This window comes from Vanrija albida, assembly GCF_041260175.1.
Source record: "Vanrija albida strain AlHP1 chromosome Unknown contig_2, whole genome shotgun sequence".
NCBI lineage: Eukaryota > Fungi > Basidiomycota > Tremellomycetes > Trichosporonales > Trichosporonaceae > Vanrija > Vanrija albida.
This window is the reverse complement of record NW_027191421.1, coordinates 1054381-1081070: the sequence shown is the minus strand read 5'-3', so window position 1 is coordinate 1081070 and position 26690 is coordinate 1054381. Positions and strand designations below refer to the sequence as shown.

At 63.7% G+C, this 26690-nt stretch overlaps 9 protein-coding genes across 9 annotated transcripts; 7 read left to right on the top strand and 2 right to left on the bottom strand.

The window, feature by feature from the left end:
• Window positions 1-3413: 3413 nt before the first annotated feature.
• Window positions 3414-3783, top strand: Q8F55_002056 (uncharacterized protein; the record flags this gene model as incomplete). The annotated part of the gene is made up of 2 exons (XM_069350664.1): window positions 3414-3490; window positions 3534-3783. 2 exons carry the CDS (start codon window positions 3414-3416, stop codon window positions 3781-3783), a joined length of 327 nt encoding a protein of 108 aa, XP_069211050.1.
• Window positions 3784-4189: 406 nt separating this feature from the next.
• Window positions 4190-4993, bottom strand: MRPL6 (mitochondrial 54S ribosomal protein uL6m; the record flags this gene model as incomplete). Its single annotated transcript, XM_069350663.1, has 2 exons — window positions 4190-4243; window positions 4289-4993. The coding sequence occupies 2 exons, from the start codon at window positions 4991-4993 to the stop codon at window positions 4190-4192; spliced, it is 759 nt and encodes a 252-aa protein (XP_069211049.1).
• Window positions 4994-5207: 214 nt separating this feature from the next.
• Q8F55_002054 (uncharacterized protein) lies at window positions 5208-6222 on the top strand (the record flags this gene model as incomplete). Its single annotated transcript, XM_069350662.1, has 3 exons — window positions 5208-5237; window positions 5283-5334; window positions 5375-6222. The coding sequence occupies 3 exons, from the start codon at window positions 5208-5210 to the stop codon at window positions 6220-6222; spliced, it is 930 nt and encodes a 309-aa protein (XP_069211048.1).
• A 64-nt stretch (window positions 6223-6286) lies between these two features.
• Window positions 6287-7586, bottom strand: Q8F55_002053 (uncharacterized protein; the record flags this gene model as incomplete). The annotated part of the gene is made up of 11 exons (XM_069350661.1): window positions 6287-6514; window positions 6559-6589; window positions 6633-6693; window positions 6725-6953; window positions 6985-7069; window positions 7102-7116; window positions 7148-7158; window positions 7193-7271; window positions 7304-7380; window positions 7414-7494; window positions 7530-7586. 11 exons carry the CDS (start codon window positions 7584-7586, stop codon window positions 6287-6289), a joined length of 954 nt encoding a protein of 317 aa, XP_069211047.1.
• Window positions 7587-7976: 390 nt separating this feature from the next.
• On the top strand, window positions 7977-13981 carry Q8F55_002052 (uncharacterized protein; the record flags this gene model as incomplete). Its single annotated transcript, XM_069350660.1, has 11 exons — window positions 7977-7987; window positions 8040-8076; window positions 8129-8554; window positions 8597-8794; window positions 8833-10308; window positions 10346-10465; window positions 10504-11396; window positions 11434-12083; window positions 12126-13476; window positions 13514-13735; window positions 13777-13981. 11 exons carry the CDS (start codon window positions 7977-7979, stop codon window positions 13979-13981), a joined length of 5589 nt encoding a protein of 1862 aa, XP_069211046.1.
• A 236-nt stretch (window positions 13982-14217) lies between these two features.
• PRP46 (pre-mRNA-splicing factor prp46) lies at window positions 14218-16017 on the top strand (the record flags this gene model as incomplete). The annotated part of the gene is made up of 6 exons (XM_069350659.1): window positions 14218-14704; window positions 14748-14971; window positions 15119-15501; window positions 15539-15648; window positions 15737-15834; window positions 15925-16017. 6 exons carry the CDS (start codon window positions 14218-14220, stop codon window positions 16015-16017), a joined length of 1395 nt encoding a protein of 464 aa, XP_069211045.1.
• Window positions 16018-16457: 440 nt separating this feature from the next.
• Window positions 16458-17729, top strand: Q8F55_002050 (uncharacterized protein; the record flags this gene model as incomplete). Its single annotated transcript, XM_069350658.1, has 3 exons — window positions 16458-16557; window positions 16681-16861; window positions 16973-17729. The coding sequence occupies 3 exons, from the start codon at window positions 16458-16460 to the stop codon at window positions 17727-17729; spliced, it is 1038 nt and encodes a 345-aa protein (XP_069211044.1).
• Window positions 17730-18472: 743 nt separating this feature from the next.
• Window positions 18473-22704, top strand: Q8F55_002049 (uncharacterized protein; the record flags this gene model as incomplete). Its single annotated transcript, XM_069350657.1, has 3 exons — window positions 18473-20363; window positions 20404-21754; window positions 21804-22704. 3 exons carry the CDS (start codon window positions 18473-18475, stop codon window positions 22702-22704), a joined length of 4143 nt encoding a protein of 1380 aa, XP_069211043.1.
• Window positions 22705-22998: 294 nt separating this feature from the next.
• MUS81 (Crossover junction endonuclease mus81) lies at window positions 22999-25293 on the top strand (the record flags this gene model as incomplete). Its single annotated transcript, XM_069350656.1, has 5 exons — window positions 22999-23053; window positions 23087-23818; window positions 23852-24588; window positions 24622-25215; window positions 25261-25293. 5 exons carry the CDS (start codon window positions 22999-23001, stop codon window positions 25291-25293), a joined length of 2151 nt encoding a protein of 716 aa, XP_069211042.1.
• Window positions 25294-26690: the final 1397 nt, after the last annotated feature.

Here is a 26690-nt window from a genome sequence, read left to right as displayed (position 1 = left end):
TCTCGGTGTGCCCAAAGGAGCAGCCCGCCTGCATCAACGCCAGCCAGCCCAAAGCCAGCCAGCCGAGCCGAGTCTGCCTGCCTGCCTGCCTGCACCCCCCCGCAGCCCGTTAGCCTGCACCCGTCAAGGGATGGCCAATAATCCAAAGGAAAGGGGCGCCGCCTCCGTAGTGACGTGTTGGATTGATTGTTGGTTTGATATCTCGTCCGACACCCGGGTGTCCGAGAGGAACGGACGGACGGGGTTACGTTGAGCAACTCTCGGGGGGCCGGAGGGTACGGAGGGTGGGCACGGACAACGGGGTTCGGAGGGAGCGAGCCAAGGCAATGAGAACGGCGGCGGCTGCCACGGAACCCGTCTTCAGCCGGGTGTGGTGTGGCTCCGTGATTCGTGTATGTGTGGAGTGTGTGCGTGTGGGTGTGCGCGGGTGCGTGGTGCGTGGTGCGTGGTGCGTGGTGTGACTGCGAGGGGGCGAAGGGGAGGGGAAGGAAGGAAGGAGGTGAGTATCACTGGCTTGGCTGGGTGTCTAACACGGCCAGTGAGCCAAGGCCGGCCTTCGTGTAGGCAGGCTGGCGAGCCAGCAGCCAACCAAGCCGTTTACCTTGAGCTCGTCTACAGCTAACGCGGCGGCCAGCAGCAATAGCAACAGCGGGGGTCGCCTTGGGCGATGCTGGTGGAAGCCGCTGGGGAAGGGGGGGGGGGGTACTCGGTTCGGTCTTACGCCACCTTCAGGGTGAATGGTAGACTGCCCTGCCGGAACATTAGGGTTTCTGCCTCACAAAGGTGCAGTTGTGGTGGATGGCGTAGAGGGGGGGGGGGGAGGAAGGGCAAGGGGGAAGGGGGAGAGGATTGGGTGGGTAGGTTGCGACTTGGTGGTTGGATGAGTGGGGTGAGAGGTGGGTTGGGTTGGGTTTGGCCGCCCGCTCTGCGCTCTGCGCTCTGCCGCTGCCGCTGCCGCTGTCTGTCGCCGCCGAGCCGAGCCGAATAGTGTTGTGTGTGTCAAGTTGTCGTAGGTAATAGTCGGAGCTAATCCATTTTGCTGGGCCCGGGTTGTGCAGCCCCCGCCGCCGCCGCAGCCGGCGGGGTTGCCGTTGCCGCGGCTGTGCGCAGGCAACACTACGCGGATCTCACATCTCTAATGTCAGGGCCCAGGCCAGGCTTCAACTACTCGTATGCCACCAAACCAAGTCGTCGCAGCCAGGCACTCACCCCAGACACAGATGCGACATTGAGTGGGGGAACAAATAAGTTCAGGTTTAATTTTGATCCCGAGACATTTGCCGAGACGAATACGACCTCCAAGGCAGACGTCAGGGCCATTAGGTGTGCCACCGACCTGAAGCCCATTTCAAAACCCCCTAATTACAACAATTTTCACAGCTTATCTATACCATTACAATCCCATTACAAACGTCGCGGCACACACTCACATCCCGCTCGCCCTCAACGCCACCCACCCACCGTCGACTTGCACCCCACCCATCTCGTCCAACAATCAACATACCTCGCGCCTCTCACCCCACACCCCCTCCGCCCCCACAATATCTCTGCGCCGTGCGACGTCCGACATTTTGGTCCTCGCGCAATGGCCGAGCCATCGACTCTCCAGTCGCTCTCAAAAAAGACGGCGGTGCAGTTGCGCCTACTCTGTAAAGACGTAGGTGGTGGACCTGCGCGTCTTCCTTCCCCCACCGCGATTATCGTTATTGAACAACCCCGCTTTGCCTAGTTGGGCATTACCGGAGTCTCGAAACTCAACAAAACTCAACTCGCTCAACGCATAATCGAATCGGCTGCATTCAAGCACGTCGTAAATGCCGAGGCCGGAGCCACCGGCGTTGGCCAAACCCTTCCTCCGCCAGAAGAAACCGTTCCAGGCCATCCACAGGCGTCGGATTCAACGACAATAAAATCGTCCGCAGTGCCGGCAGGCAACACCAAGCGCAAGTCGTCGGCCGCCTCGACAAAGCAGCCACGGACCAAGAAGGCCAAAGGGCGTGCGAGGGAAGACGAGGAAGGCGGCAATCCCGCGGTTCAGCCCACCGAGCCCACATCGACTTTGGTTGGCACTGTTCTTCCTGCAACATCGACGCGGATCAGCCTAAATGATATCTCACGCGGCGCACAATCTTTCCAGGCCCCGGCCCGCGCCACGACGCGCCGTCACGCATCCAGTTCGGCTGCTCCAACCAGGGCAGCAACGACCACAACAACTGAGGCGGCGACACCCGCCGCCGGTACCCTTACCCCTTACAACGCATCAACGTTGTCTGATACATCGCCGCCACAGCCGCCGCCACCGCCGCCCCACGCAGTGCCGAGAGCTCCAAAGAAGCAGACACAAGTGCCACCGGGCCGCCTCGTTGTGAAGCAGCAGTTTGTGCCACCCAAAGCGATCGGCAACAGTGTCGAATCACGCAACCCAAACACAAAGGCGGCGCTCTCCACTCTTCAACATCCCCTGGTTCCTCTGGCGGCTGAGTCGGCTCCCGCTGAGAGTGTGAGAACCAACAGGATCTCGCACGTCTGCAGTCATTTTCTCAACCGCCTGTTTGCCAACCTCGACGGCTGTCGGACGATCCCAGGCCCGACGACGCCATCGACCATCATTGGGTTTCCGTCGTTGGCCTTCACCGGCTTCCATCAAGACATTTATTCGGCATCCAACGATGAGCTTCAAGTTGCGCTCCGATGGTGGATTTGGCGTATGCACACGGCCTTGCAGCTGGGCTCGGGTGAAGCCTGGTCTGCGCAAGGTGGCGGTCTCGGGCTCCTCGGCCCTGACATGTCCACCTGGCCACCGGTGGTCGCCTGCAAGCAGGTGGCTGCTGGTATTTTCTGCGTCACAACCATGGAGCCTGCACGTCTGACATTTTTACCGCCTCACGGGCAGACTGATTCCAAGGCAGCCTCAAAGAAGACAGGCAAGGCCTCGCGCCGCTCGAAATCTAATCGCGCCTCAGCGGCGAGTACTGAACCTGCCCCGCCCACTGAGCTTGTCGCCGTCAAGTATCTGACCATCGGCATCACTGGCGAGGTCATTTCTTCCTCACGTCGCCAGCCCGCGGCAGATTCAAGTGAGGGCGAGACACAGTTGCTCATCGAAGACTGCCCGGTGCGCCCCGACTGGCATGCATTCATATCTGCCAGGAAGCTGTCTTCGTCACCGGGGTCACCTCCTCCCGCTCTTGTCACGCTCGTCAAGACCAAAGACGCAAACGACGCGCCTCACGGAATCAGCAAGGCCTGGAGGACGCGAATGGAAACGGCGAATGCGGCGGCGAACCACGAGGCTGTCGAAGTGGCCGAACGCGCAGTCCTCGCCAGTTGTGCGCTCAACAGGTGTGCCCGCAACCGCGAATGCCCGCTGATGAGTAACCAGTTTCTCTGGCGATAAGCTGAGTATGATGCAAATGGACGCCGAATGGCTCGGGAACGCCATCGTGACCGACCGCGCATCTCGCGAACGCGTGGAGCTCTACCTTCCAGAGTAGGTGGCGTTTGGTCACAGCCTTCATTCCTAACACCTGCAGGCCGTTGCAAATTCTAAGTGTGCACTTGCCCCCTCCCCCTTGCCACCCTTCCATTGCCATCGCTCACCGGAGCTCGGGAAGGTCCGACTACGTCCTGAGGGAGACGGGCCAAGTGATCGGCGACGAGGACGGCGGCGTTGCCGAGCTGTGGCAGGGCATCCTCGGCTGCGACTACAAGGGTGCTGAGAAGGACGTGAGCGAGTGTTGGAAGGGCTGGCAGGACCGGATCGTGGCCGACGAGGACGAGTAGGGCGGCGGCGTGTGTATGAGGACAGATGAGGGCGAGAAGTGGGCGAGAAGGGGGGAAGAGTTACGAGAAGCGCGACTTGGACGCGCGGGTAAAAATGTCAGCGGAGGCGAGCAGCGATACGCCTTCCGCAGAGGAGAAGCACAAGTGGCCATACACAGCACAGTTAATGCGTGAGTAGACGTGCCCAGCTATGCGCACGAGCTCAGGACCTTGGCGCGAGTTGCGTGTGTTGACCACTCAGGAACACGCAGTCCGGCAGGTGACAGGCCGTCGGGCCGTGCACACACCCAGTTCCACTCTTCGTAGTCACCGAGGGAGAACATGGGCATGAGAATGGGGTGAGGTATACATGCAGTGATACGATGCAATGGGCGCGGGCGTTTGCGTGGATGCTGTAGCCCGATCTCTACTTCTTCTTGATCTCCTTCAACTTGATCGTCTCGTCGCCGACAAAGATGCCCTGGAGGTGTCAGCACTCGACCACGCCCACACGGCCACTACCCACCTTTCCACGGTACGGCTCAGGCTTGCGCCAGCGGCGAATCTTGGCGGCGAAGAGGCCGAGCTTCTGCTTGTCGGTACCGGAGAGGACAATCCTAGTGGGCTGGGGCACTTCGACCTTGATGACCTTGGGGATGTCGATGAGGACGGGGTGCGCGTACCCGAGCTTGAGGTTGAGGCGGTCCGTCGGGAGCTCTGGGAGGACGTAGGGCGGTGCGCCTGGCTTTGAGGGGCGCACAGCGCGGGGGATGCTCGCCTGGATATCGCGGAAGACCTTGGGGATGGGCTCAACGGCGGCACGGTATCCGACGCCGACGAGGCGCAGCTCGACCTTGTACCCCGCGCTGACGCCGGTAATCGCGTTGTGGAGGAGCGAGCGCGTCAGGCCCCACAGGCTCTTGTGGCTCTTCTGCGTCGGGTCATGCACGGCGACGCTGACGGGCCCGCCCTTCTCCGCCGCGGGCTGGATGATCACCTGCGGCTCGATGGGGAGCACGTGCGAGCCCAGCGGGCCCGTGATGGTGATGAGGCGCTGCGCGGCCTCGAGCCCGCGCGGCGTGTTCGGGTCGATCGAGAGCGCCGGGAACGAGAGCTGCACGTTTGGCGGCACGGGCACGGGCGCCGAGCCGATGTGTGATCGCGCCGCGGGGGTGGTGTGGAGCGCTCTCCGCAGCGGGAGGAGGGCGAGGCCGGCGCGCGACGAGCTCATTGTGGGGGTGGGCGTGTGTTTTATGCACAAGCAACTAGGTCGAGATGGACTTGCTCTTCGACTTTCAATGTCTCGTGCCGATCCGGAATCGGACGGGATAAATGACGAAAAAAGCGGGGCCGGATATTCCACCCACTGATCGAGATCAGTTGCGTCCTCGACTATTATCTGGCGGCGCCAACTCCATCTTGGTCACAAACAACCATCCGGCATCATGGGCAAGAAGAAGAGGACCCAGGCGTTTGTGAGTGCCCCAGAGTACCGCCGAGACCCCGCTAACCCGTCCCAGGTGCTCAAGCCGTGGTGCTGGTACTGCGAGCGCGAGTTTGAGGATGAGAAGGGTGAGTGCCTACCACCTTGTGGCAACGGCTAACCCCCCAGTCCTGCTGCAGCACCAAAAGTCAAAGCACTTCAAGTGCCAGCTGTGCCCGCGCAAGCTCAACACGGCCGGCGGCCTCATGGTCCACTCGCAGCAGGTGCACAAGTGCGAGCCCGAGCCGCTCACCAACACGCTGCCCGGGCGCGACGGGTACGACATTGAGATCTTCGGCATGGAGGGCGTGCCGACCAACGCGTTGGCCGAGTGGAAGGCGCGCAAGGAGCAGGAGGCGGGCGCGGCTGCGCTCGCCGCGGCGAGTCTGGCAAAGCGCCCGAGGCACAGCTACACCGTCATTCCTGAGGCCGACCTCATGCTCGCGCTCGAGCAGCACAAGGCGCTGATGGCTGCCCGACGGAATCCGCAGAACGCCGGCCTGCCGCCCTTCCCGCCGGGCGTCGCGCCGCCCTTCCCCCCTGGGTGGGTCGTCCCGCCGAGCTCTGCTGACTCCAGTGCTATGCGCCCACCGATGCCTGGCATGCCACCCCCGACGCTCCCCGGCGCACCGTACGGCGCACCACCGTTCAACCCCCCCTTCCCGCCCCCTGCCGGCGCGTACCCCCCGACAAACGGGTTCCCCCCAGCGCCAGCACCAGCACCGCCGGCGCGCGGCCCGCCCCCGGCCTTTGTCCCCCCCGCAGCGGCGGCGGCGGCGCCATTGCAAGCGGCGCCAGCCGCACCCGTCAGCGCAGACGTCGTCCCGCCGGCCGGCGGCGTCTTCTGGCCCGACAACGACGCGACGCCAGCAGAAAAGCGCGCGCTCCAGCCAAAGTACAGGTACACATCACCAGAACCCGAGGTGCCCGAGGCGGCGGCCGGCCAGAAGCGCAAGGCGGCGGCAGACTTCCTCTAGCCAGCCAGTCCCAGCCAGCCCCAGTCAGTAGGTATGTCGCATGTAGCAGATCTAGTAGCAGCATCTAGTAGCCCACCATGCTAGGCGTGGTCCACTCCTCGACGGCGTCGTACAGCTCGGTCGCGAGCCGGCGCTGGATTTGCTCGGTCGTCTCGGTCGCCGTGGGCGGCAGCGCACGCACCGCGACGTAGCGCCGCGACATGAGGACCTCGCCGATCGGCGCGTCGCGCGCGTACAGCTCCTTTCCGCCGTGGAAGAAGGCGCCAGTCTCCTTGAGGATGACGGCGGCGGCCTGGGCGTGTCAGTGCTGTTTGGCTCGGCGCGGCGGGTACTCACCGCCACGTCCCAAGCCCAGCAGCCCGCGTCCCTGCGCGCGTCAGCCACGCTCGTCAACAACCCCTCCAACTGACCACGAAATGTCGAGCTCGCCAGCGGCCACACACACGAGGTTGCACGTCGTCGCGCCCGTAGCTGGGGTCAGTGTGCCCAACCCCCCACTCACTGCGCAGCGCGTGCACGAACCGGCCGCCGGCGACGCCCTTGTCCGGGTCGCCGTTGAGCGTGCGGAAGCTGTTGATCTTCCTGTCCATCGTGTCGGCTGAGCGCTCCGATCCCCACTCGGCCGCGATGAGGCACTGGTTTAGCTCGGTGAGCGGCTGAGGGATGCCGCCGGTGAGCGGGAGCGGCGTCGTGCGGTTCATGAACGCGCCGCGGCCGGCCGCCGCAGAGAACTGCCGTCAGCTAGGCTTGGGCTGCACGCACAGTGCGGTGGAGGAACGGCTGCGCGATCACGCCGACGACCGGCACCTGCCGGTGCACAACGCCGATGCTGCACCCCACCATCGGGCTGCGGTCAGCGTCGCCCCGCCCGGCGCCTACTTGGAGTGGATGAAGCTGGTGTCAGCGGGGTCGTGGGATCGCTCACTTCATCGTGCCCTGCCGGTCAGCGCTGCCCCCAATCGCCACTCACATCGATAGGGTCCACGATCCACGTGTACTCGTCGGTCAGCACCGGCCGCGCCTGCCCCTCCGAGCTCTCCTCGCCGATGCTGGCGTGAGCGCCGCCCCGGGACAGACGCACAACTTGTGGCCAGGGTACCGCGCCACGATGGCCGCCTTAATGAACTCCTCGACCGCCTGGTCCGTCTCGGTCACGAGCTGGCGTCAGTGTTTGCAGCTGCCGCGGCGCACGTCGACGGGGTTCTTCTTGACCTCGTAGTCTTGGTGCGCGCGCCACCGCTTGGCCGCGCCCTCGAGGATCAGCTTGCCGGCCTGGGGGTTAGTGGGGCGGGAGTGGACCGACTCACGTCCTCGGCGAGGGCGTACGCAAACTCGAGGATCTCGTCGTACGTGTCCTCGGGCATTGTTCTGTTTTGTACTGGCAACAATGGGGCAGAGGAACAATCCGGGTCCATAACAATGTGTCCGATGTCGATATCTCGGCGTTGCGGCGCGGGGTCCCCGCAATTAACAATAGGCGTGGGTTGGGGATAGCGCGCCTACACCCATTCCCCCTGAATTGCCACCCAACCGACCACCAACAAAGGCGCTCACCTGCACGCGTTAACCGCAACAAGACATTCTCCATCTACTTATACCAGCGCGACAACTCGACACGGAGCGACTTGCACGACCACACCGCCCCATAGAGGGACGCCTACCGATACACCCAGCACGATTCGATAGCAGCACGGGCTCGACAGCTGCCGGCCCACCATGGCAGACGACGCGGGCGGAGGACGGGGCTTCACTCTATGAGTATCCCGTTGGCTGTTGCGCGCGATCCCTGCTAACCCTGCCCTTACATCCCACCAGAGAGTGGTGCTCGAGGTCGACTTTGCCGGCGTGCTCACGGTGCGTTTGCTTGCCGCTGGATGCTAGATGCGCGCAGCCGCTGACCTCGCAGGGCTCGGCACATCTGACCATCAACCCGTCACATGTGTACCTCCGCACAGTCTACCTCCATGCGTCGCCGCTGCTGCAGATCAACGCCGTGACGCTGTCGTCCCCGACGGCGTCCAACCCGCTGTTACCGACGCGCGCGTCGTTCGCGCACACGAACCCGTTCCAGCCGCTGCCGGTCCGCGAGCCGCCCATCGACCTCAGGAGCCACCAGGAAATCAAGCGCAAGACCTGGGCCGCGCTCGGTGAGAAGGATGATGGCGAGCTTGCCATCTCGGTCTCGCATGGATGGGTGCGCCTCGTGGATACGGGTGCCGGCGCGGTCAACTTCGCTCCGATTCAAATCCAGATCGACTACCAGCTCGTCGTGGGCGGTGATGTCGTCGAGGGCATTGTCTTTCGCCGGCCTGGTGATGGAGGCGACGAGTCGGTGAGTGTTGTTGGAGGAGAGTGGTTTGTGCTGACGGGCCAGCAAATTCCGCACATGTTCCTCTCGCCCACGACGTATGACTCGGCACGAGTGTGGACGCCTTGCGTCGACAGCCTCTGGGAGAGGTGTACTTGGGAGCTGGAGTTTGTCGTGCCGCGGTACCTGGAAGGAGGCGAGCCCCGAGGAGACAACGAGGTGTTCCCTGTCATGGTGGTTGCCAGTGGAGAGTTGATAGAGCAGGTGAGAGCACGCGCGCTGGCCTCGACTGACAGCATCAGGTCACACACCCACACGACCCGCACAAAGTCATCTTCTACTACATGCAGACGACACCAGCGACAGTTCAGCACATCTCGTTCGCCGCTGGACCGTTTGAGGTGTACCAGATCCCGTCCGAGACTGGAGGCGAGACGCAGAAGCCAATGCTGGCATTCTGTCTCCCAGGACAACGACGCGAGCTCATCACAACAACATCGTTCATGTGTCGTGCCATGACCTTCTACTCGACAGAAATCACCTCGTACCCCTTCACGGCGTTCAAGATGGTCTTCGTGTCCGACCCCCGCGCGCAGGCATCAACAGCGGTAACAATGAGCGTATTTTCATCAGACCTCCTCCACCCAGCCAATGTGATCGACCAAGCGTTCGACTCGCGGCAGGTGCTGTCGTTTGCGCTCATCCAGCAATGGATCGGCGTCAATGTTATCCAGCGGACATTGTCAGATACCTGGCTCGTCACCGGTCTCGCCGGCTACATCCACGGCCTATTCATCCGTCATTTGCTCGGAAACAACGAGTACCGGTTCAGGATGAAGAAGGATATCGACCGCTGTGCCCGCCTGGACAACGGCGAGCAGTTGCCACTGTGCGTTCCCGGCGCCATCGACCCGCCGTCGGCAAGTGCCATGGCCTTCATGAGCTTGAAGGCACCTCTCGTCCTCCACCTCCTCGACCGCCATATCGCCAAGGCTGGGACATCAAACCGCCTGCCAAGAATCATTCCCAGAATCTTCATGGCTTCAATGGCCGACGAACTAGCAGGCAACATGCTTTCGACATCCTATTTCTTCCGCGTTTGCCGCAAAGCCGTCCCCATGGACTACCTGACCTTCATGGACCAGTGGATCTATGGCAGTGGATGCCCGCACATCACGATCAAGACAAACTTCATCAGGAAGAAGTTCTTGGTTGAATTTGCCGTCCAGCAGCAACAGCCCGCCATGCAGGCTGCCGAGGCGATGGACGAGAAGGGCAAGGCCAAGTTCCTGGCATCAAAACGACCCACACCGTTCTTCGAAGGCAGTCTGACGGTCCGCATTCACGAAGCAGACGGCGCGCCGTTCGAACACTTGGTCGACATTAAGCAGCCATACAAGGTTTTCCCTTTGCCGTTCAACACAAAGTACAAGCGTACAAGGCGGTCCGGTCACGTCGCGGCGCGTTTCAGCAAATTGCAAGAGACATTGGTGCAGGCCGAGGACAATGACGACGACCAGGCCGAGCAGTTACGCGATGTCGACCGTTCAGAAGTGTTCGCATACCCGCCATGGGATGACGAGGAAGAGCGCCGGCGATGGCGTGTTGGTGACTGGAGCGAGGAGGAGGCCGGTTTGATGTTGGGCGAGGGCGGAGGATACGAGTGGATCCGCGTCGACCCAGAGTGCGAGTGGCTGGCCTTCTTCGATATCCAGGAGAAGCCCTGGTTCTGGATCTCACAGCTCCAGGGCGATCGCGACGTCGTGGCGCAGCTTCAGGTGAGTGGAACATGTACGCGAGTGCTGACATTGCCAGGCGATCCAGCGCATGACAATGTACCCCTCGCCTGTCATTGCCAGCGAGCTGGCCCGAACAGTGCTGGTAGAGAACTACTACTATCGTGTTCGAATGGAGGCGGCGCGAGCTTTGGTTGTGGTGCGTCACCGACTGTCGGACCTAGCTCACCTCCGCAGTACAACAACTCTGAAGCCGACTACATCGGCTTGTTCCTCCTCCTGAAGCTGTTCCAGACACTATACTGCCTGCCCACGGACGATGACGACCCGCTTTCGGCCACAGCGTATCCAAAGCCCAACGACTTTGCCAACATTGCCAGCTACTTCTTGAAGAAGAGCCTCGTGACTGCATTGGCAGAGCTGCGCGACCCCGCGACAAGGATGGTTTGGACGCAAGTCCGGCAACTGCTCTTGAATGTCCTCAAGTACAATGACAGCTCGGCCACCGAATACTCAGACTCGTACTATGTTGCAACCGTCATTTCAGCCCTCGGAAGCGCCTTCTCCGCTGGGGCCAACGTCCCGGGCTATGTCCCCAGCGACAGAGACAAGGAGTTGCTCAAGGAGGCCACGGACGTTATTGAACGGGCCATCACGGTCGACCGTCTGGTGCCGAGCTACCACAACGTGGTCACACAAGCCGGTCTCCAGGCCCATCTCAAGTCGATCCTCGTTGGCCAGCGGACCAACGATCCGAAGATCTTCTTGAGTTACACACGAGAGGGCAACTACGAGCCACTCCGCATCGCTGCCTTCGACTGCCTCCTCCTCTGCAAGGCACCAGGTCGAAGCCAGCCGCTGGCGCAGTACTTGTTGGACGTGACCCGGCAGGACTACTCCCTTACGGTCCGCCGTCACGTTGCTCGTGCGCTCTCTGAATCGGTCCTCATGACGCTGGCGGTTGGCGAGATTTTCATGTCAAACCCGCCCGGCGTCGTCGAGGTCAATACCGACTCGCCAGATCAGCATCATGTCGAGCGTGAGCAGGAGAACGCCAAGATTGTCAAGGCTCTGCGCAAGGAGTTTAACAGCAAGCCGGAATTGCGGCAGACCATCCAGCAGACATTGCTGTGAGTTGTCTGCTATGGATTTTTACTGACCTTTCAGCGATGCCTTCACTGGCGGCGACCATGAGTTGCTGTTTGCGCTGATCAAGGCTGCCGAAGTCATGTCGAGTAGTGTGCCCGAGCCCAAGCCTGGTGTCCTCATCACACTGCAGACGCCGACCGCCGAGACGCCAACGGGCTCCAAGCCAAAGATCCGCCTCAGCGTTGGTGCTCCTACCCCCTCGACGCCTCGCGCAGAGCAGACGGACTACAACTTCCCGCAGGTCTTGTCACCAGAGGCCCCCACCGCCTCGACACCTATCAAGCTCGTCGTCCTCAACCCCGCCGCGCAGGCGCCGGCCAAGGAGAAAAAGAAGAAGAATGTGCCCAAGGCCCAACAAAAGGGTCTTTCAGACGTCGACTTCAAGGCCATCTCGATCGTTCTGCAGAAGATCGCTGCCGACAAGCGGAGTACTTTCTTCCGCCACCCAGTGGACCCCATTCGTGACGCCGCTCCGGATTACTTGAAGATCGTCAAGACTCCCATGGACCTGGCAACGGTCCGGGCCAAGTTTGACGGCGGCATGTATACCACGAGAGAGGAGTTTAACGAGGACATCAAGTTGATGGTGAACAACTGCTTCCTGTACAACCCTCCGGGGAGCGTTGTTCGCAAGGCCGGCGACGCCTTCTCCAAGTTTTACGAGACGTGTAAGTCGCGAGAGACGGGAGGAGGGCGCTAACTGTTTCAAGTATGGAAGAAGACGGAAAACACGTTGAAGGCGACCGTAACTGGGAAGGCTGCCGCAGCACCTGCTCCTCCGTCGGCACCAGCGCCTTCTGCAGCGCCGTCTCGTCCGCAGTTGACACTCAAGACCTCCTCAGGCCCCTCCGAAACGCACCTCATGCCCCCACCTTCTTCCGTCCCCGGCTCTGCAGGAGGGTTGCCAAAGATCAAGCTCAAGTCGACAAAGTCGGTTACCATCGAATCACCGGCTTCTGCTATGCCTCCACCGCCCGTCCCCGTTTCCAAGAAGTCGTCGGGCGGCCCAGCACGCTCAGCGTCACCTGAGAAGCCACCGCGGAAGGAGAAGGACAGGGAAAGGGAGCGAGACAAGGACAGGCCGAAGGAGAGGCCGAAGGACAAGCCGGCGAAGAAGAAGCGCGACTCTGCCGCGCTCGACGACTTACTCGGCGCCGAGGTCGACGCCATGGGCCGGGACGAGGCCGCCGATGCCATCGAGGACTTGTTGGGCGAATCGCCGCCGCCTCAGGCCAAGAAGATCAAGCTCAGTCAGTCGGGGGGCAGCTCCAAATCGTCGTCGCACAGTGTGTCGGAAGGTTCTTCAAAGAAGAGCTCTGCTGCTCCGGAAACGCCAAAGATCAAGCTCTCCACGACATCCGACACCCCCAAGATCAAGCTCTCGTCTGGGGAGTCGTCAAAGAAGAGCTCCGACTCTATCAAAAGCAAGGCGTCTACAGAGTCGTCCAAGACAAAGCCGACCGAGTCCTCCAAGACAAAGCCGGCCGAGCCGTTCAAGGCCAAGCTCTGGGGCGATCAGCCAAAGGCCAAGCCAACGTCGGGAGATTCCAGCCGCGAATCGAGCAAGCCGCGGTCGTTCGGCGAGTCGTCTTCTTCAAAGCCGCGTTCCAGCAGCGAGTCTTCGAAGACCAAGCCGGACACACCGGCGATCCGATTCGACAAACCGAGGTCCTCTGACTCGACCAAGAAGTCGTCTGCGTCGCCAGCCCCGGCGCCAGCTCCCGTCGCCGCACCACCGGCAGCGACCGCTGCGGCTCCAGCAGCCGCTGGCTACTACGTCGCCCCACAATGGCCTCGCCCGCCTGCCGATCTCGCACCAACGACGACAAACACCACGCCGTTCAGGCAAAAGCGCGCAAAGATAATGATCCAAGTGCTGATCAAGGATCCCAACGCCATGTACTTCCTCAGACCTGTCGACCCGGTCCGTGATGGATGTCCGACATACTATCAGGAGATCGCCCACCCGTCCGACTACCAAACGGTTACGAGGGCCATTGATCAGAAGAAGTACACGACCATGGGCCAGCTGGCTCGCGACATTGAGCTGATCTTTGCCAAGTGAGTGTGCGTGCGACGGCGTTTGCTTACTCTCCAGCTGCCGCCAGTTCAACCCGCCCGGCCCGATCACAGACATGGCTGGGGCCAACGAGGCAATCTACTGGCGCGAGTGGGCCAAGGCCGTGTCGCCGCGTATGACGCCCGACGAGAAGAAGGCCATGATTTCGTTGATCAACCGGGCGTTCAAGGAGCAGCTCAGTTTCATCTTCCGCGAGCCTGTCGACCCGGTGGCGCTGGGCATTCCGCAGTACTTTGAAATGTGGGTGTTGACAGTCGCTTTTAGTATTCTGACCCGCTCAGCATTCCCCAAGAGGATGCGCGTGACCTCACTCTCATCAAGCACAAGCTCGAGAAGGGGAGCTATCAGACGGCGCGGCAAGTGGACGAGGACGTCGAGCTCATGCTGGAGAACTGCCGCATGTTCAACGGCGAGGGGCCGATCATGGACCTGGCAAACCAGTTTGGGGCGTGGTGGAAGCAGCAGCGTGGCAAGATTGATGTGTAGGAGGGCTGTGACGACGAGGGTTGTGTGTACGCACGATGGCCGTATCTGTTACGACGATGCACAATCGTCGATGTATTCTAGCTGTCAGAGGAGGTTGTTGTTGCTCGAGACAAGTCTTGGATTAATAGTGAAAAAGTCGGACAGGATAATGCCCCCGCGACTTGCCACCTAACTGATCGATTGTTTCGACATCATCGACTTTGTTCCAACTTTCGTCCATCACACCACTCGCATCCATGTCGACCGACGTAGCACCGCCAGCGCCAACAGACGTGGCGCCGCTCCCGCCCCTCGCCGACCTGGTGCGCCGGAGCGCGAAGCGCACGCGCGTGACGTACGGCGGCGAGTTTGCCCTCGGCCTCTCGGACGAGCCAGAACGCGCGACCAAGGTCAAGCTCGCGAGCAAGCTGGCGCGCGAGTACAAGGACGTGCAGGTGCTCCCCCCCGTGCTGCAGGCTGCCGGTGCCGGCGCAGGCCCGAAGCGCCCCGCCGCTCCCGGCCCCGCTGCTGGGCCGAGCGCCGGCCCGAAGCTCATCACGGCTGGCGACGGCGCCGCGGCCGACGCCTCGGCCCCCGGCCCCGCCGCGGCGCCGCGCGCGCTCGTCAAATTCCGGCACCAGGAGGGCTTTGCGGCCGAGGGCGGCGGCGCGTCCAGCCGCCTCTCGCAGGCGCTCATGCGCAAGAAGGAGGCGCGCGAGGTCAAGCCCGTGTACCATCCGCAGTGTGAGTGGCTTGGGGGAGAGAGAAAGGCAGCTCACACCCACAGGGAAGCTGTCCCGCGTCATCTCGGGCCACATGGGCTGGGTGCGCGCCGTCACGGTCGACCCGGGAAACCAGTGGTTCGCGACCGGCGCCGGCGACCGCGTCATCAAGATCTGGGACCTGGCGAGCGGCGACCTCAAGCTCAGTTTGACGGGACACATCTCGACGATCCGTGGCCTGGCTGTGTCGGACAGGCATCCGTACTTGTTCAGTTGTGGCGAGGACAAGGTGGGTGGATTGGGCCCACGCCGCGGAGCGGGGTGGGCGGGGTGGTGGTGGTGGTAGGATGAGGGCGATGGTGGTTAGCCTCCACCATCGCTTCTCCCCCTCCCCTTCACCCTTCCCCGCTTAATCGTGCCCACTAACACCCCCCAGATGGTCAAGTGCTGGGACCTGGAAACAAACAAGGTCATCCGCCACTACCACGGCCACTACTCGGGCGTGTACACCATCGCGGTCCACCCGACCCTCGACGTCCTCGTGACCGGCGGCCGCGACGCCAGCGTCCGCGTCTGGGACATGCGCTCGCGCGCCAACATCTTCACGCTCACTGGCCACACGAGCACGGTCGCCGACGTCAAGACGCAGAACGTCGACCCGCAGATCATCTCGGGCAGCATGGACAGCACCATCAGACTCTGGGACCTGGCCGCCGGCAAGAGCATGCAGACCCTCACGCACCACAAGAAGGCGGTCCGCTCGCTCGCCATCCACGAGACCGAGTACAGCTTTGCGTCGGGTAGCTCGGGCACAAACAAGTGGGTCGGAGTGGCCGTGCCGTGTGCTGACTAGCAGCATTAAAAAGTGGAAGTGCCCCGACGGCACCTTTGTCAACAACTTTGTCGGGCACGAGGCGATTATCAACACGCTGTCGCTTAACCAGGAGGGCGTGCTGTTCTCTGGTGGTGAGTAGCGTCGGCGCCGGGGCCGGCAGAGCGGCCCCGCGGGCCAGCGACCGGGCCGGTAGGGGAGCCGTCCAGCTGACACACACAGCCGACAACGGAACATTGACAATGTGGGACTATGCCACTGGGTTGCCGTTCCAGCACCTCAAGGACATTCCACAGCCTGGATCGCTGGATGCCGAGGCGGTGAGTGTTGTACTGGGCGGCGGTTGTGCAGCGGGGTGTGGTGGCGGCCCGCCGGCAGTGCTATGGCGAGAGCGTCGCTAACGGAGCCAGGGTGTCTTCTGCTCGACGTTCGACCGGACAGGCACACGACTTATCACTGGTGGTGCGGACAAGACGATCAAGGTGTACTCTGAGGTTGCATAGGGGGGTGAGGAGTAGGAGCAGCGGTAGCGAGCAGGCTGGCATGTATGATTTAGATGGCTGGGGGGTGGGGGTGGGGCGTGGTTGGGTTGGCGTAGTGGGTTGAGCTTACGCGCCGTCGCCGGCCCTGTGTAAATCCGCATTGTGGGCATTCGCAATGACTCGGTGCTGCTCGTTACGGCCAGCCAGCCAGGCAGCGCGACGCGGCGTCGTGCATGCGCCGCACGCGCGCCGATATGCCGGAAGTACAAATCCCAACGCCGTGTGGTGGTACGGGGCGGGGCGGGTGCGCCGGGCCGCGGGCCGGTGGGGCGCGGCCCGCCCGCCAAAGCGCGCGCAGGCGGGGGCCGACTTTCCGGACAGCCATAAGGCGGGCGTGTTGTGGGCCTCAAGCACGACTTTTCCCCCAGCACACTGTTGTACAGTACCCCATCTCACTTACCATGACTGCATCCAACGGCAACGGCACGGGCGCGAAGCGCGTCCTCAAGGCGGGCGTGTGGGCGCCCAGCCCGACGTTTTACGACGAGCACGAGGAGCTTGGTGAGTGGCGGATGTGGGGGGCGGGCGGGCCTGCCCCGCGGCGAGGATGGTGCGGCCGTCGCAGTGGTGCTAGCCCGCCGAATGCCCCGTGTAGTAGTGTGTGCGCTCGCTGACGCTCGCTAGACCTCACAACCCTCGGCACCCACGTCGTGTCCCTCGCGGCAGCCGGCGTCCAGCCCGTCATCTGCGGCTCGATGGGCGAGGCGCACCACCTCACGCGTGAGGAGCGCAAGGCCGTCATTGGAGCCGCGAGGGCCGCGCTCGACGCCGCGGGATACACTGACGCCGTGCTGATTGCTGGCACGTGAGTGGCGGGGAGGGGGGGGGGGGGGAAGTGGCGCGGCGGACCGCCAGGCCGGGCGTGGCCGCATCGTCGTGTTTTGTCGTGTCGTGTTGAGTGTGCTGACCGACCCAGCGGCGGCAACTCGACCCGCGCCACCATCGCCCTCTCGCAGGACGCGGCCGAGGCCGGCGCCGACATTGCCATCGTCATCCCGCCCGGCTACTTCTCCGGCGCGCTCAACAAGGACGCGCTCAAGACCTTCTTCGCCGACGTCGCCGCCGCCTCGCCCATCCCCGTCATGATCTACAACTACCCCGGCGCGGCGGGCACGCTCGACCTCGACTCGGACACGATCATCGAGATTGCGCGCGAGAGCCCCAACATCTGCGGTGTCAAGCTCACCTGCGGCGCCGTCGGCAAGCTCACCCGGATCGCCGGCGCGACGGCCGCGCCCGCCTTCGCCGAGGAGTACCCCCGCACGCACCCCGACGTCGCGCCAGAGTTCATCACGCTCGGAGGGTTCGCCGACTTCCTCCTGCCGACCGTCGGCGCCGGCCGCGCGCACGGCGCCATCATGGGCCTCGCCAACGTCTACCCCCGCGGCATTGCGCGCCTGTTCGCCCTCGCTGAGAAGATTGCGACCGACGCCCAGCCGAGCAAGGCTGACCTGACCAAGGCCCTCCGCCTCCAGGACCTCGCGGCCGGCGCTGACCAGACGCTCGCGCGCGGCGGCATCGCCGCGACAAAGTGGTGGCTCAAGAAGCACAACGGATACCCCTCGGCCCGGGTGCGCCGCCCGCTGCTCGAGACGACCGACGCCGCCGGCGAGAAGATTGAGGCCGACGCGATCGTGGCTGAGTTCTACGAGCTCGAGAAGTCGCTCGCGTAGGGATAGTTCAGCAGTGTCTCGGTTCCATTGTGTCTGCGCCGTTTGTAAATATGACTTGAGGCATGACTTGCATTGGGCGCGCGCGTGTTGCGGGATATCTGGCGCTGGCGCGTGTGAGCGCGACGAGATAGAGTTTGCGCGAGGCTAGCTAGCTTGCGTGGACGGGAGAGTGAGTGGCAGCTGGCTGGCAGAAAGCCGAACAGGGGTTCTCGGTGGGTTTCACGGGCTCGGCGTGGGGACGAGGTGGGAGGCGCCTGGCGTGCATGCTGGAGCCGGCTTCTACTCGCCGACGCCGCTGCACTCGTGCATGTATGCATGCCTGTGGAGCAGCGATTGGAGCAGCTTGTTGCAGCAATGCCCTGCTGCGGAAACAAAAGGCGTCTAGATGGAATGGTGACGAGAGTCGTCGCGGGACATTGCACGACAAGGCACAACAATGTGAGACGACTCGCCGAGCAACAAGCGACAGTCGAGCAAAGACATCTCCAACGACCGACGACAAACAACGACAACAACGACAACGACAACACACGCCGCATTGCACTCACACACCTCCCTCCCCCACGCACTGATCGACGTCGGCACCACCCCGCCGCGCGCCCCGCCCACCCCGCCCACTCGCCCCCACGGCCCACGTTCGGCGGCCAAAGCCGACCGACCATCACTCGCACCCCCCGCAACACCATCACCATCACCATCGCACCGCGCGCTCCCCAGTCCCCCGCCGCACGGCCTCGGCGGGCATGACTGAGACGCCAGCGGCAGCAGCGGCGTCGGCTAACGGCAACGGCCACGCGCCAGCCCCGCCCCACCCCAACGGCGCGCTCCCGCACGCCAAGACGCCCCCGCCAGCGTCGACCCCCCTCCCCCTCCCCCTCCAAACTCCCCCCTCCCTCCCCCTCCCGCGTGCGTCGGCCTCGCCCACGGCCGCGCGCCACCTCCCCTCGACCGCTCGCCAGCTCGAGGCGATCGCGCCGTCCGACTCGGACTCGGCGGGCGCAGCGGCGATGAACGCGAGCAGCTCGCGCCGAGGGTTGGCGCTCGATCAGCCCGTAGTCCCGCCGGCGGAAGGCTCCACGCCCGGTACCCCCAAAGCCCAGCCCGTGCCCCCCACGCCACTGAGGCGCATGTCAATCGACCGCCGCGTGCGCTCCGAGGCGCTCCCAAAGCCGCGCAGGCACTCGTCGATGGCCAACGGGACCCGCCCCTCGGTCCTCACGGGCGGGTATGAGTCGAGCTCGGAGGACGACAAGAGCGGCCACGTTGCGAGCCCTCAGAGCCAGGGCCGGACTCGCGTCGCCGCGCTCCCAATGCTCCAAGAGGTCCAAGCGCACCACCACCTGACGGCTGGAGCTTCAGCTTCGGGACGCCGCCGGGCCCAGAGCTTGATGTCGCCGCCAGTCGGCCAGCACGACGCCGGTGGCGGAGGTGGCGGGGGAGGCGGGGCTGGAGGCGCATTCGCACCTCCTTCGCCTGCTGGTTCGTCGCGCCGCTCATCGCGCCTGCGCCCGTTTGCAACATCCCCTCTGTCACCTCGCGCACCGGGTGCTGCGGCAGCCGCGGCTGGAGGTTCAGTGACTGGGTCGCCCCGCTTCGCTCCGACCTCTGCAGGATCGAGCCAAGTGCCGCCCGGCAGCGCTAACGAGCCAAGTGTGCGTGTAACCGCGCCTAGCGGCGGTGAAGCGACCTCGTCGGGCTGGGAAGACGACATGGTACGACAACGCCCTCGCAAGCTGCGCGCCGTTGAAGAGAACAGGCAGCAGAATCAGCACCAACAGCAACACCACAGACCGAGCCCGTTGACGCTGAGCTTGGGCCTGGGCAGCCTGCGCAACGAGGCCGTCCTCAGCTCGGACCAAATCCAGGCGCTCCTCAACGATGCCGACGTGTCGTCGGCTATCCAGCTCATGTCTAGCACTCCTCCGTCGCGCGCACATCGCCAGTCGATCGCCACACCGATCCCAGATGCGTCGCACTCGGCAACGGCAACCTCGCAACCCTCCCAGGCGGTCGACCTGCCAGAAGTCTCCAAGCCCTATCTCGTCTCTGCGCCGCCAGCTCTCACCGGCGGTGGGCCCGATTGGGGAGGCCGCGACCGCGACCGATCGCCCAGCATCAGCTCGTCGGCCGTCGCTCCTTCCCCGATGCGCAACGTGACTCCCGCGACTGGCGGTCGTCGCAGGACAATGTCCAACGCGACCGATAGCGATGGCGGACACATCGCCTTCACCCACCACGTCCCTCCCATCCCTGCTGGCGACACGGACATTGAGGAAGCGAGCGAAGACGACATTGCCCACTCGGACAACCTGGCCAGCGCCCACTTCTCGGCCAACGACGACGTTTCGACTCCAAAGACGCCAGACATGTCGGCCCCGACTCCTCAAGCAAAGGACGAGACGACATCTCGCCGCCGCATCAGCGGCTTTTTCAACCTCGGCAAGAAACGAGCGCCATCCCCAAATCAAGCTCCGCCAGAGCGCCTCGAACGCCTCGCTCCTCCGGCTCCTCTGCCTGCTCCAAGTCCTCGGCAGCACCAGCACCGAGAGACACAAGCCTTGCGGCAAAAGACGGATCGCGAGTCGGAGATGAAGAACGCAGAGCGGGCCCGCCGCCAGCAGGAACAGCTTCAAGGTGAGTCGCCGTGTGACACGCATCGACTAACTCGTCGCAGAGCAGCAGTACCGTGCCAGGTTGACGGTCAATGCCCACCCCGCCGCCCAGCGCAAGGCCCTGTCCGTGTCGACTCACCTCGACGCTTACTACAGCGCCATCAACGACGGCCTTGAGAATCCTCCCAAGTTTGATCCTCTCGCCGTCCTGCGCTGGAAGCGTGCAACCGAAGCCCAGACTGACAAGAGAATCAAGTGGGAGTCGGACCATGCTGCCGACCTGGAGCGGCTGCGCGAGTCTCGCGCGCTGTCGCCGCTGCCTTGGAATGCAGGAGCCAGCAAGACGAGCCTGGGCTCATCGCCGTTGATCGGTTCATCGCCCCGCTACGAAGCGCTTCGCCCATCCTTTGACACAAAGCGCAGCCGCACCACGGCACCCAACGGCGAACCGCTTGCCGCACCCGGCTGGCACTACACAATGGACGACGTCAACGATTACAACGAGTGCAACGGTGTAGTCGACTACTTCTATCCTCCAGTTCTTCCGCCCATCCCAGATCCTCAAGAAACTCACACATCCCCTGGTCCACCCGAGTCAAACGCTTCAGCTGTTTGGTCTGGCCACCGCTCTCACCTCTCGGTTGCTTCGTCCCAGGACGAACGAAAGGCCAAGGACGCCGGCGTCGCCTTGAGCCAGCGCGCATCGTCGTCGGTCCAGTCTCTAATCGCCCCGGGCAACACGAGCGAGGACGGGACGGGAGCGCTGTCTCGCACTAACTCTATCGAAGCAACCACTGTGCGCCCTCGACCAGTGTCCAACTCGTTCCGCACCCACCGCGCACATCAAAGCACGACCGGCATCCCCTCGCAAAAATCGCTCAGCATTCTCCGCTCACCACTCGAGAGTCTCAAAACCGCCGCCAAGGAGGCCAGACGCAACATTGCTGTCGCCGTCGCCGACTTTGACGACTCGGAAGCCGCGCCCGGTGACTCGACGACCCAGCACACAGGCATGCACCACCGCCCTTACAACCACGCCCACCACAGCAGTTTCCGCGACAGAGCCAATATGCTTCGCCGTAACATCGGCACCAGCAACAACCATGGTGGCGACATGTCGACTGGCACGTCGGATGACGAGCACGGCAACCTCCGCCGACTGTTCGGCAAGGGCGGCGTCGCGCGGATGACGTCCAACCTAGGCCCCCGCCCCCAAAAGGCCCACAACGCCGACGCAGAAGCAGCACAGCTGTCTCGCGCTGCCGAGTTACGCGAGTTGGAGAATGTCTATGCCCGCGAGCAACGCGCAAAGGAGCGCCAGGCCAGGCGCGAGCGTCAAACTACCGAAATGGAGCTGGCTGCCGCGGCTCGCATTGCCCAGGTCGAGGATGAAATCTACGCCGAGCGTCTCGAGTGAGTGACCCAGTGTGGAAGCCATAAGTAGCCGTCGCTGACTTGGCAGAATCCTCGAAAAGGGCAGGAAGCGCTTGGAGCAGGCCGATGTCGCCGCGACACAGATGGACTACACCGTCTCGCACTTTACCGCCCAGCTCGACCAGGTCCAGTCCGTCTTCCGTCATACCGCCGACGTTGACGTCTCGTTCCCGGGTCTCGACAACTTGCGAAAGCCTCCCACACGAAGTGCTTCCCGAGACGAGGACGAGACGGCCGACAGCCTCGGTCCTCTGGTCGCCGAGTCGGACAAGGGCTACTTTAGCGCCGTTGGGGCTGGGTCCAGCCGACCCCGCCCACCCAGGAAGCAGCCCGCGGCTCCCCAAGTCCCCCTCCCCTCGTTCGGCCTGGGTGTCATTGGCCCTCGCCGTTCAGTGCTGGACCCCATCACGGGCCAGCACGTCGACCCTATTGGCCGCCTGCAGCTCACGCTCGAGCGCGGCCGCGGTGTGAAGAACTCGATGGTGGATGGCCGAAACGCCGCCGCGGAGCAGTTACGCGATATCAACTCTACCATTGACAGTCTTGTCAAGCAAAAGGAATCGGTCCGCAGCTGGATCAAGCATCTCTTGCCCCGTATCGGAAAGCTCAAGGAGGAGCGCGCCAATATCATTGTCAAGCTCAAGGGCGGCGTCAACGCGAGGATGTGGAGAACGTCGGACATTGCAGTCGACCTGGTTGTGCGCTGGGCCATGGGCCTCGTGTCGTACTTTATCCGCATCCTGCGCGGCATCAACTGGGTCCGGCGCGTCGACGCTGGCTGGCTCCTGTGGTGCAGCATGGGGGCGATTGTCGCCATGCTCATCTACTTCTTCGTCACGGGCGACACCTCGCCGAGCGGCGTGCCGACGTCGGCTGCAGTGTCGGCCTCGGTCTCGGATATGCCTTCTGCTTCAGTTTCCGTCTCATAAGCATTAAGTTTCGTTGTAGTAATCTTGCATGTTCGCTCGCATGATGCATGGGGAGTAACGATGATGCATGGGGAGGAACAAGTTGGAACCAAACAAACCAAGAGGCGGGGGCTGAATAAAGGCGCGTGCCAGATGACGGTGTAGGTTTCAAGTGTTTGTTGATGCCATTTCGACCGGCCAACGACATCGACATCACACTCTCAACTGTCCTATCCACACTCTCTACCCAAACCAAGTCTTGGCCCTACCCCGGCCTGCCACGGCAGCGCCCACCTACCCAGCAAACATCTTGACATGCCGCCGCCTCCAGCGCGCTGCGCCAACCCGCTCTTCCTCCAATGGCTCGAGGGTGCGTCGTGTGGGTTGCAGAGCTGACGTGCAGAGCTGCGCGACGCCGCGCGCGAGAAGGGGCTCAAGACGTCCGACGTCTACTCGAAAGCGTGCCGCTCGCTCGCGGCCTGCCCCGTGCCGTATGACCGGCCGCGCGAGCTCGCCCAGCTGCAGGGCATCGGGCCGAAGACGGTCGCGCTGCTCGAGGCCAGGCTGAAGAAGCACTGCGAGGAGACTGGTGCTCTGTACCCTGCGTCTCCGGCGCGCGCTCGCGCCCGGCCCGCCGCTCAGCCAGACGACGAGGAGGCAGCACCCCCGCCGAAGAAGCGCAAGGCCACAAAACCGAAGGCATACATCCCCCAGCGGGGAAGCGGCGCGTACGGCCTCCTCCTCGGCCTGCTGCTCGCCATCGATGACCCGGGGAATATCCAGAACTGGATGACCAAGGGCGAGCTGACGCGCGCGGCCCAGGCCTACTGTGATAGCAGCTACGACCACTCTGAGCGCGGGGGGTACGCGACGGCGTGGAACGGCATGAAGACGCTCGTGGGCAAGGGCTACGCCCTTGTCATGGGCAGCCCGCACCGCTACTGCCTCACCGAGGACGGGTATGATGTTGCGGTAACCCTGCGCAACATGCACCCCGAGTTTGAGGGCCAGCCCAAGCTGCTGCCGCTTGCGCGGGAGCGCGAGCCGTCGCCGGCGGCGTCCGAGGCGACGGCTCGCGCCCCGTCTCCGCCCCCGGCGCCGGCACGCTCGGGCAAGTTTGGCTTCTGGTACATTGGTATGTGGGGCACATGGGCGCAGCTGACGCCAGATGCGCGGGGGCGCCGCGTGGACAGCATCGACGACGCAAAGCTCCGCCTCTGCCCGGACGAGTACATCGCCCTCCGCCAGATCGAGTTCCGCGAGTCGCAGCGCGCGCACCCCATCTCGGCGCAGCTGCGCCTCGTCGCCGAGGTGGCGAGCGTCGCGGCGGACGGCGTCGCGACACTCTCCGCGTTCATTGTCGAGGACGGCGCGCCGCCAATATGCAGCCGGTTCGACGAGGTCGCGCCGGCTGCTTCGTCGACGTCTGCTCGCCCAGCGTCGACTTCTCGGGCAGCACCAATGCCAATGGCCAAGGCTGCGTCAACTTCTGCATTAGGGGCAGGGTCTAATGCTCCGCCCCAAGCCCCACGCCTAGGCCCAACACGCTCCGCACCGCGCCTCTCCTCGCAGCTCCCTCGCCTCGGGGAGATCCGCGAAGCCCCGTCGTTCTCGCCCTCCGACGCCATCGTCTTCCCGCACGGCTCGTACGAGGTCGTCCTCATCCTCGACACGCGCGAGGTCGAGTCGAGGTCGAATCGCGACAAGATCGCCACGGCCCTCGCAGCCAAAGGCGTCAAGGTCGAGACCCGCGCCCTGCGCATGGGCGACATGTGCTGGATCGCCCGCCGCCTCGATGGCACCACGCGCGAGGAAGACGAATGTGTTCTGGACTTTGTCGTCGAGCGGAAACGCCTCGACGACCTGTGTAGCAGCATTCTGGACGGCCGGTACCACGAGCAATGCGTAAGCCTCCCAAGATAGCACTGCTGACGGCAGTTCCGCCTTTCCCAGTCTGGCATTGGCAAAGTCTTTTACGTTGTCGAGGATTTCCAGCTCGCCGAGCGCATGGAATTCCACGGCGCGAAAATCATGACGGCAAAGTCGCAAATTCAAGTGATCAATGGTTTCTTTCTCAAGGAGACACACAAGCTGAACGACACGATTGATTTTCTTGCCACCATGACGAGCGTCATTCAGCAAACGCACCGCGACCTCGAGGTGATCCCACCCCGTTTCATCTCGCGGACTTCGTACAGCTCTCTGCAAGCGAGCCTGCGACAGACGTACCTGGGCAAGACGTTCCTCACGTCGTTTGAGTCGTACCAAGCCCTCAACGACAAGAGTGGCAGCCGGACCGTGTACGAGACCCTGGCACGTATGCTGCTCTGCGTCAAGGGCATGAGCCCAGAGCGTGTCGCGGCGGTGCTCGACCAGTGGGACACGCCGCTGGCGCTGTACGAGGCGATGAAGAGGCGCCATGCCGAAGGAACGCGAACTGAGGGCAGGAAGACACGAACGCCACAAATGATGTTCGCCGACCAGGTGGCTGGCGAGGGGCGACGCAAAATCGGTGACGCGCAGAGCGCGGTCGTAAGTTTCTCGGTTCTCGGTACGTGTACGGCATTGACGTCGCAGCTGTGGAAGGCACTGTGGGGGGACGAGGCATGAGGGAGGAGGAGGCGTGACCGGGCTCCGGAGCGCCAGAGGACTCTGGTGGGCATCGCCGCATACCCCTCTGTGGACCAGGGCCCTGGTGCCGGCATGGCGAAACCTATACGTGTACCTATAGATGAGTGTTGTTTGTCTTGTGCCATGTCGGTCGCTTTGTGGACGAAGACCACCCGGTCGTCTCCAGGTCCACGAGGCGGCGCGTGCCGTTGTTCTCCGGCCGTTGGCCGTGGGAATCAAATCACATGTGGGCACGTTCCGGCCCCGTGTCAAGTTGCAACGTGAATAACGTTGCCTCCGGCGCAGGCACACCGCTGGAGCCGTGCGCGGGCGCGCGGACAGGTGACGTGGTGACAGCTGGAACGTGAAGGAGCGCGGCGCACCGCGCGTTCCGACGGAGGCTGCCGACGGGCAGGGGGCGGCCTTCCGAGCGAGCGTGGGCGGCATTCCGCGACGTTCCTGGAAAGACGGACAGTCAGCGTGACGTGTAGGTGCAGTGTTGACACGGCGCTGGCCGCTGGGGCATTGCTGGCTCCGTGCGGGCGGGGGCACGGCGAGACTGGCTGGTGTGGGTGTGGCGGATTGGCATGGTCGAGGTGAGTTGAGGTGAGTTGAGGTCTGTTGTGTCGTCATCGTTGTTGTTGCTGTTGATGTTGTTGTTCTGGCCGTCGTCGTGTTCGGGATGCGAGAACACTGCGTCACACCGCCCGGCACCGCTCGGTGAGTGGAGCGGCGCGGCTAACGCCCCCCGCCCGCACGCCAGCCTCGACCTCGAGGCCGTCGTCGGCGCTGCCAGCGCGCTGCACACTGGCACCGGCGCCGTAACCTGGATGGACTGGGCCAAGCTTGCCATGGACAATAGCACGGCCAAGCACGTGTCGGAGCCCGCAGTGGCGCCGCCGGCGCGGGGCGTGCGCCGCCCGCCCGCCATGAGCGGCGCCGGGCCCGTGCGACGCCGACGGAGCGGCGGTGGAGTGCGGGCGGTGCTGGCGACGGCTTGGTCGCGGGGGTCGAAGCCCGGCTGGCTGCTGCCCGGTCCAAGGACACGCCGCGAGCCCGACGCGCGCGCAGTCGCAGACAGTCCGCCCGGCACCACCGGCACCAACTGGCGGGAGGGATGCTGGACACTCCGGCGCGATGCCCGGCGATGCCCGGCGGCGCTCGGCGCACGCGGCGCACCCAGCCAGCCAACCCCACAACCCCGTCGACCCCGGCGGCGCCCCCTTGCAGCGCACTCGGCCGAGTGTGTCGAGCGCCGAGCTAATGCAGGAGGGCCGAACCACGCCGCGCCCACGTCCTGCATCTATCCCCCCGGCCGGATTGGACGCCGCCGCTGCAGCACGCACATGCGAGCCGCCGCGGCTGATTAGGGCTGATGTGATTGCGATCATGGTGGC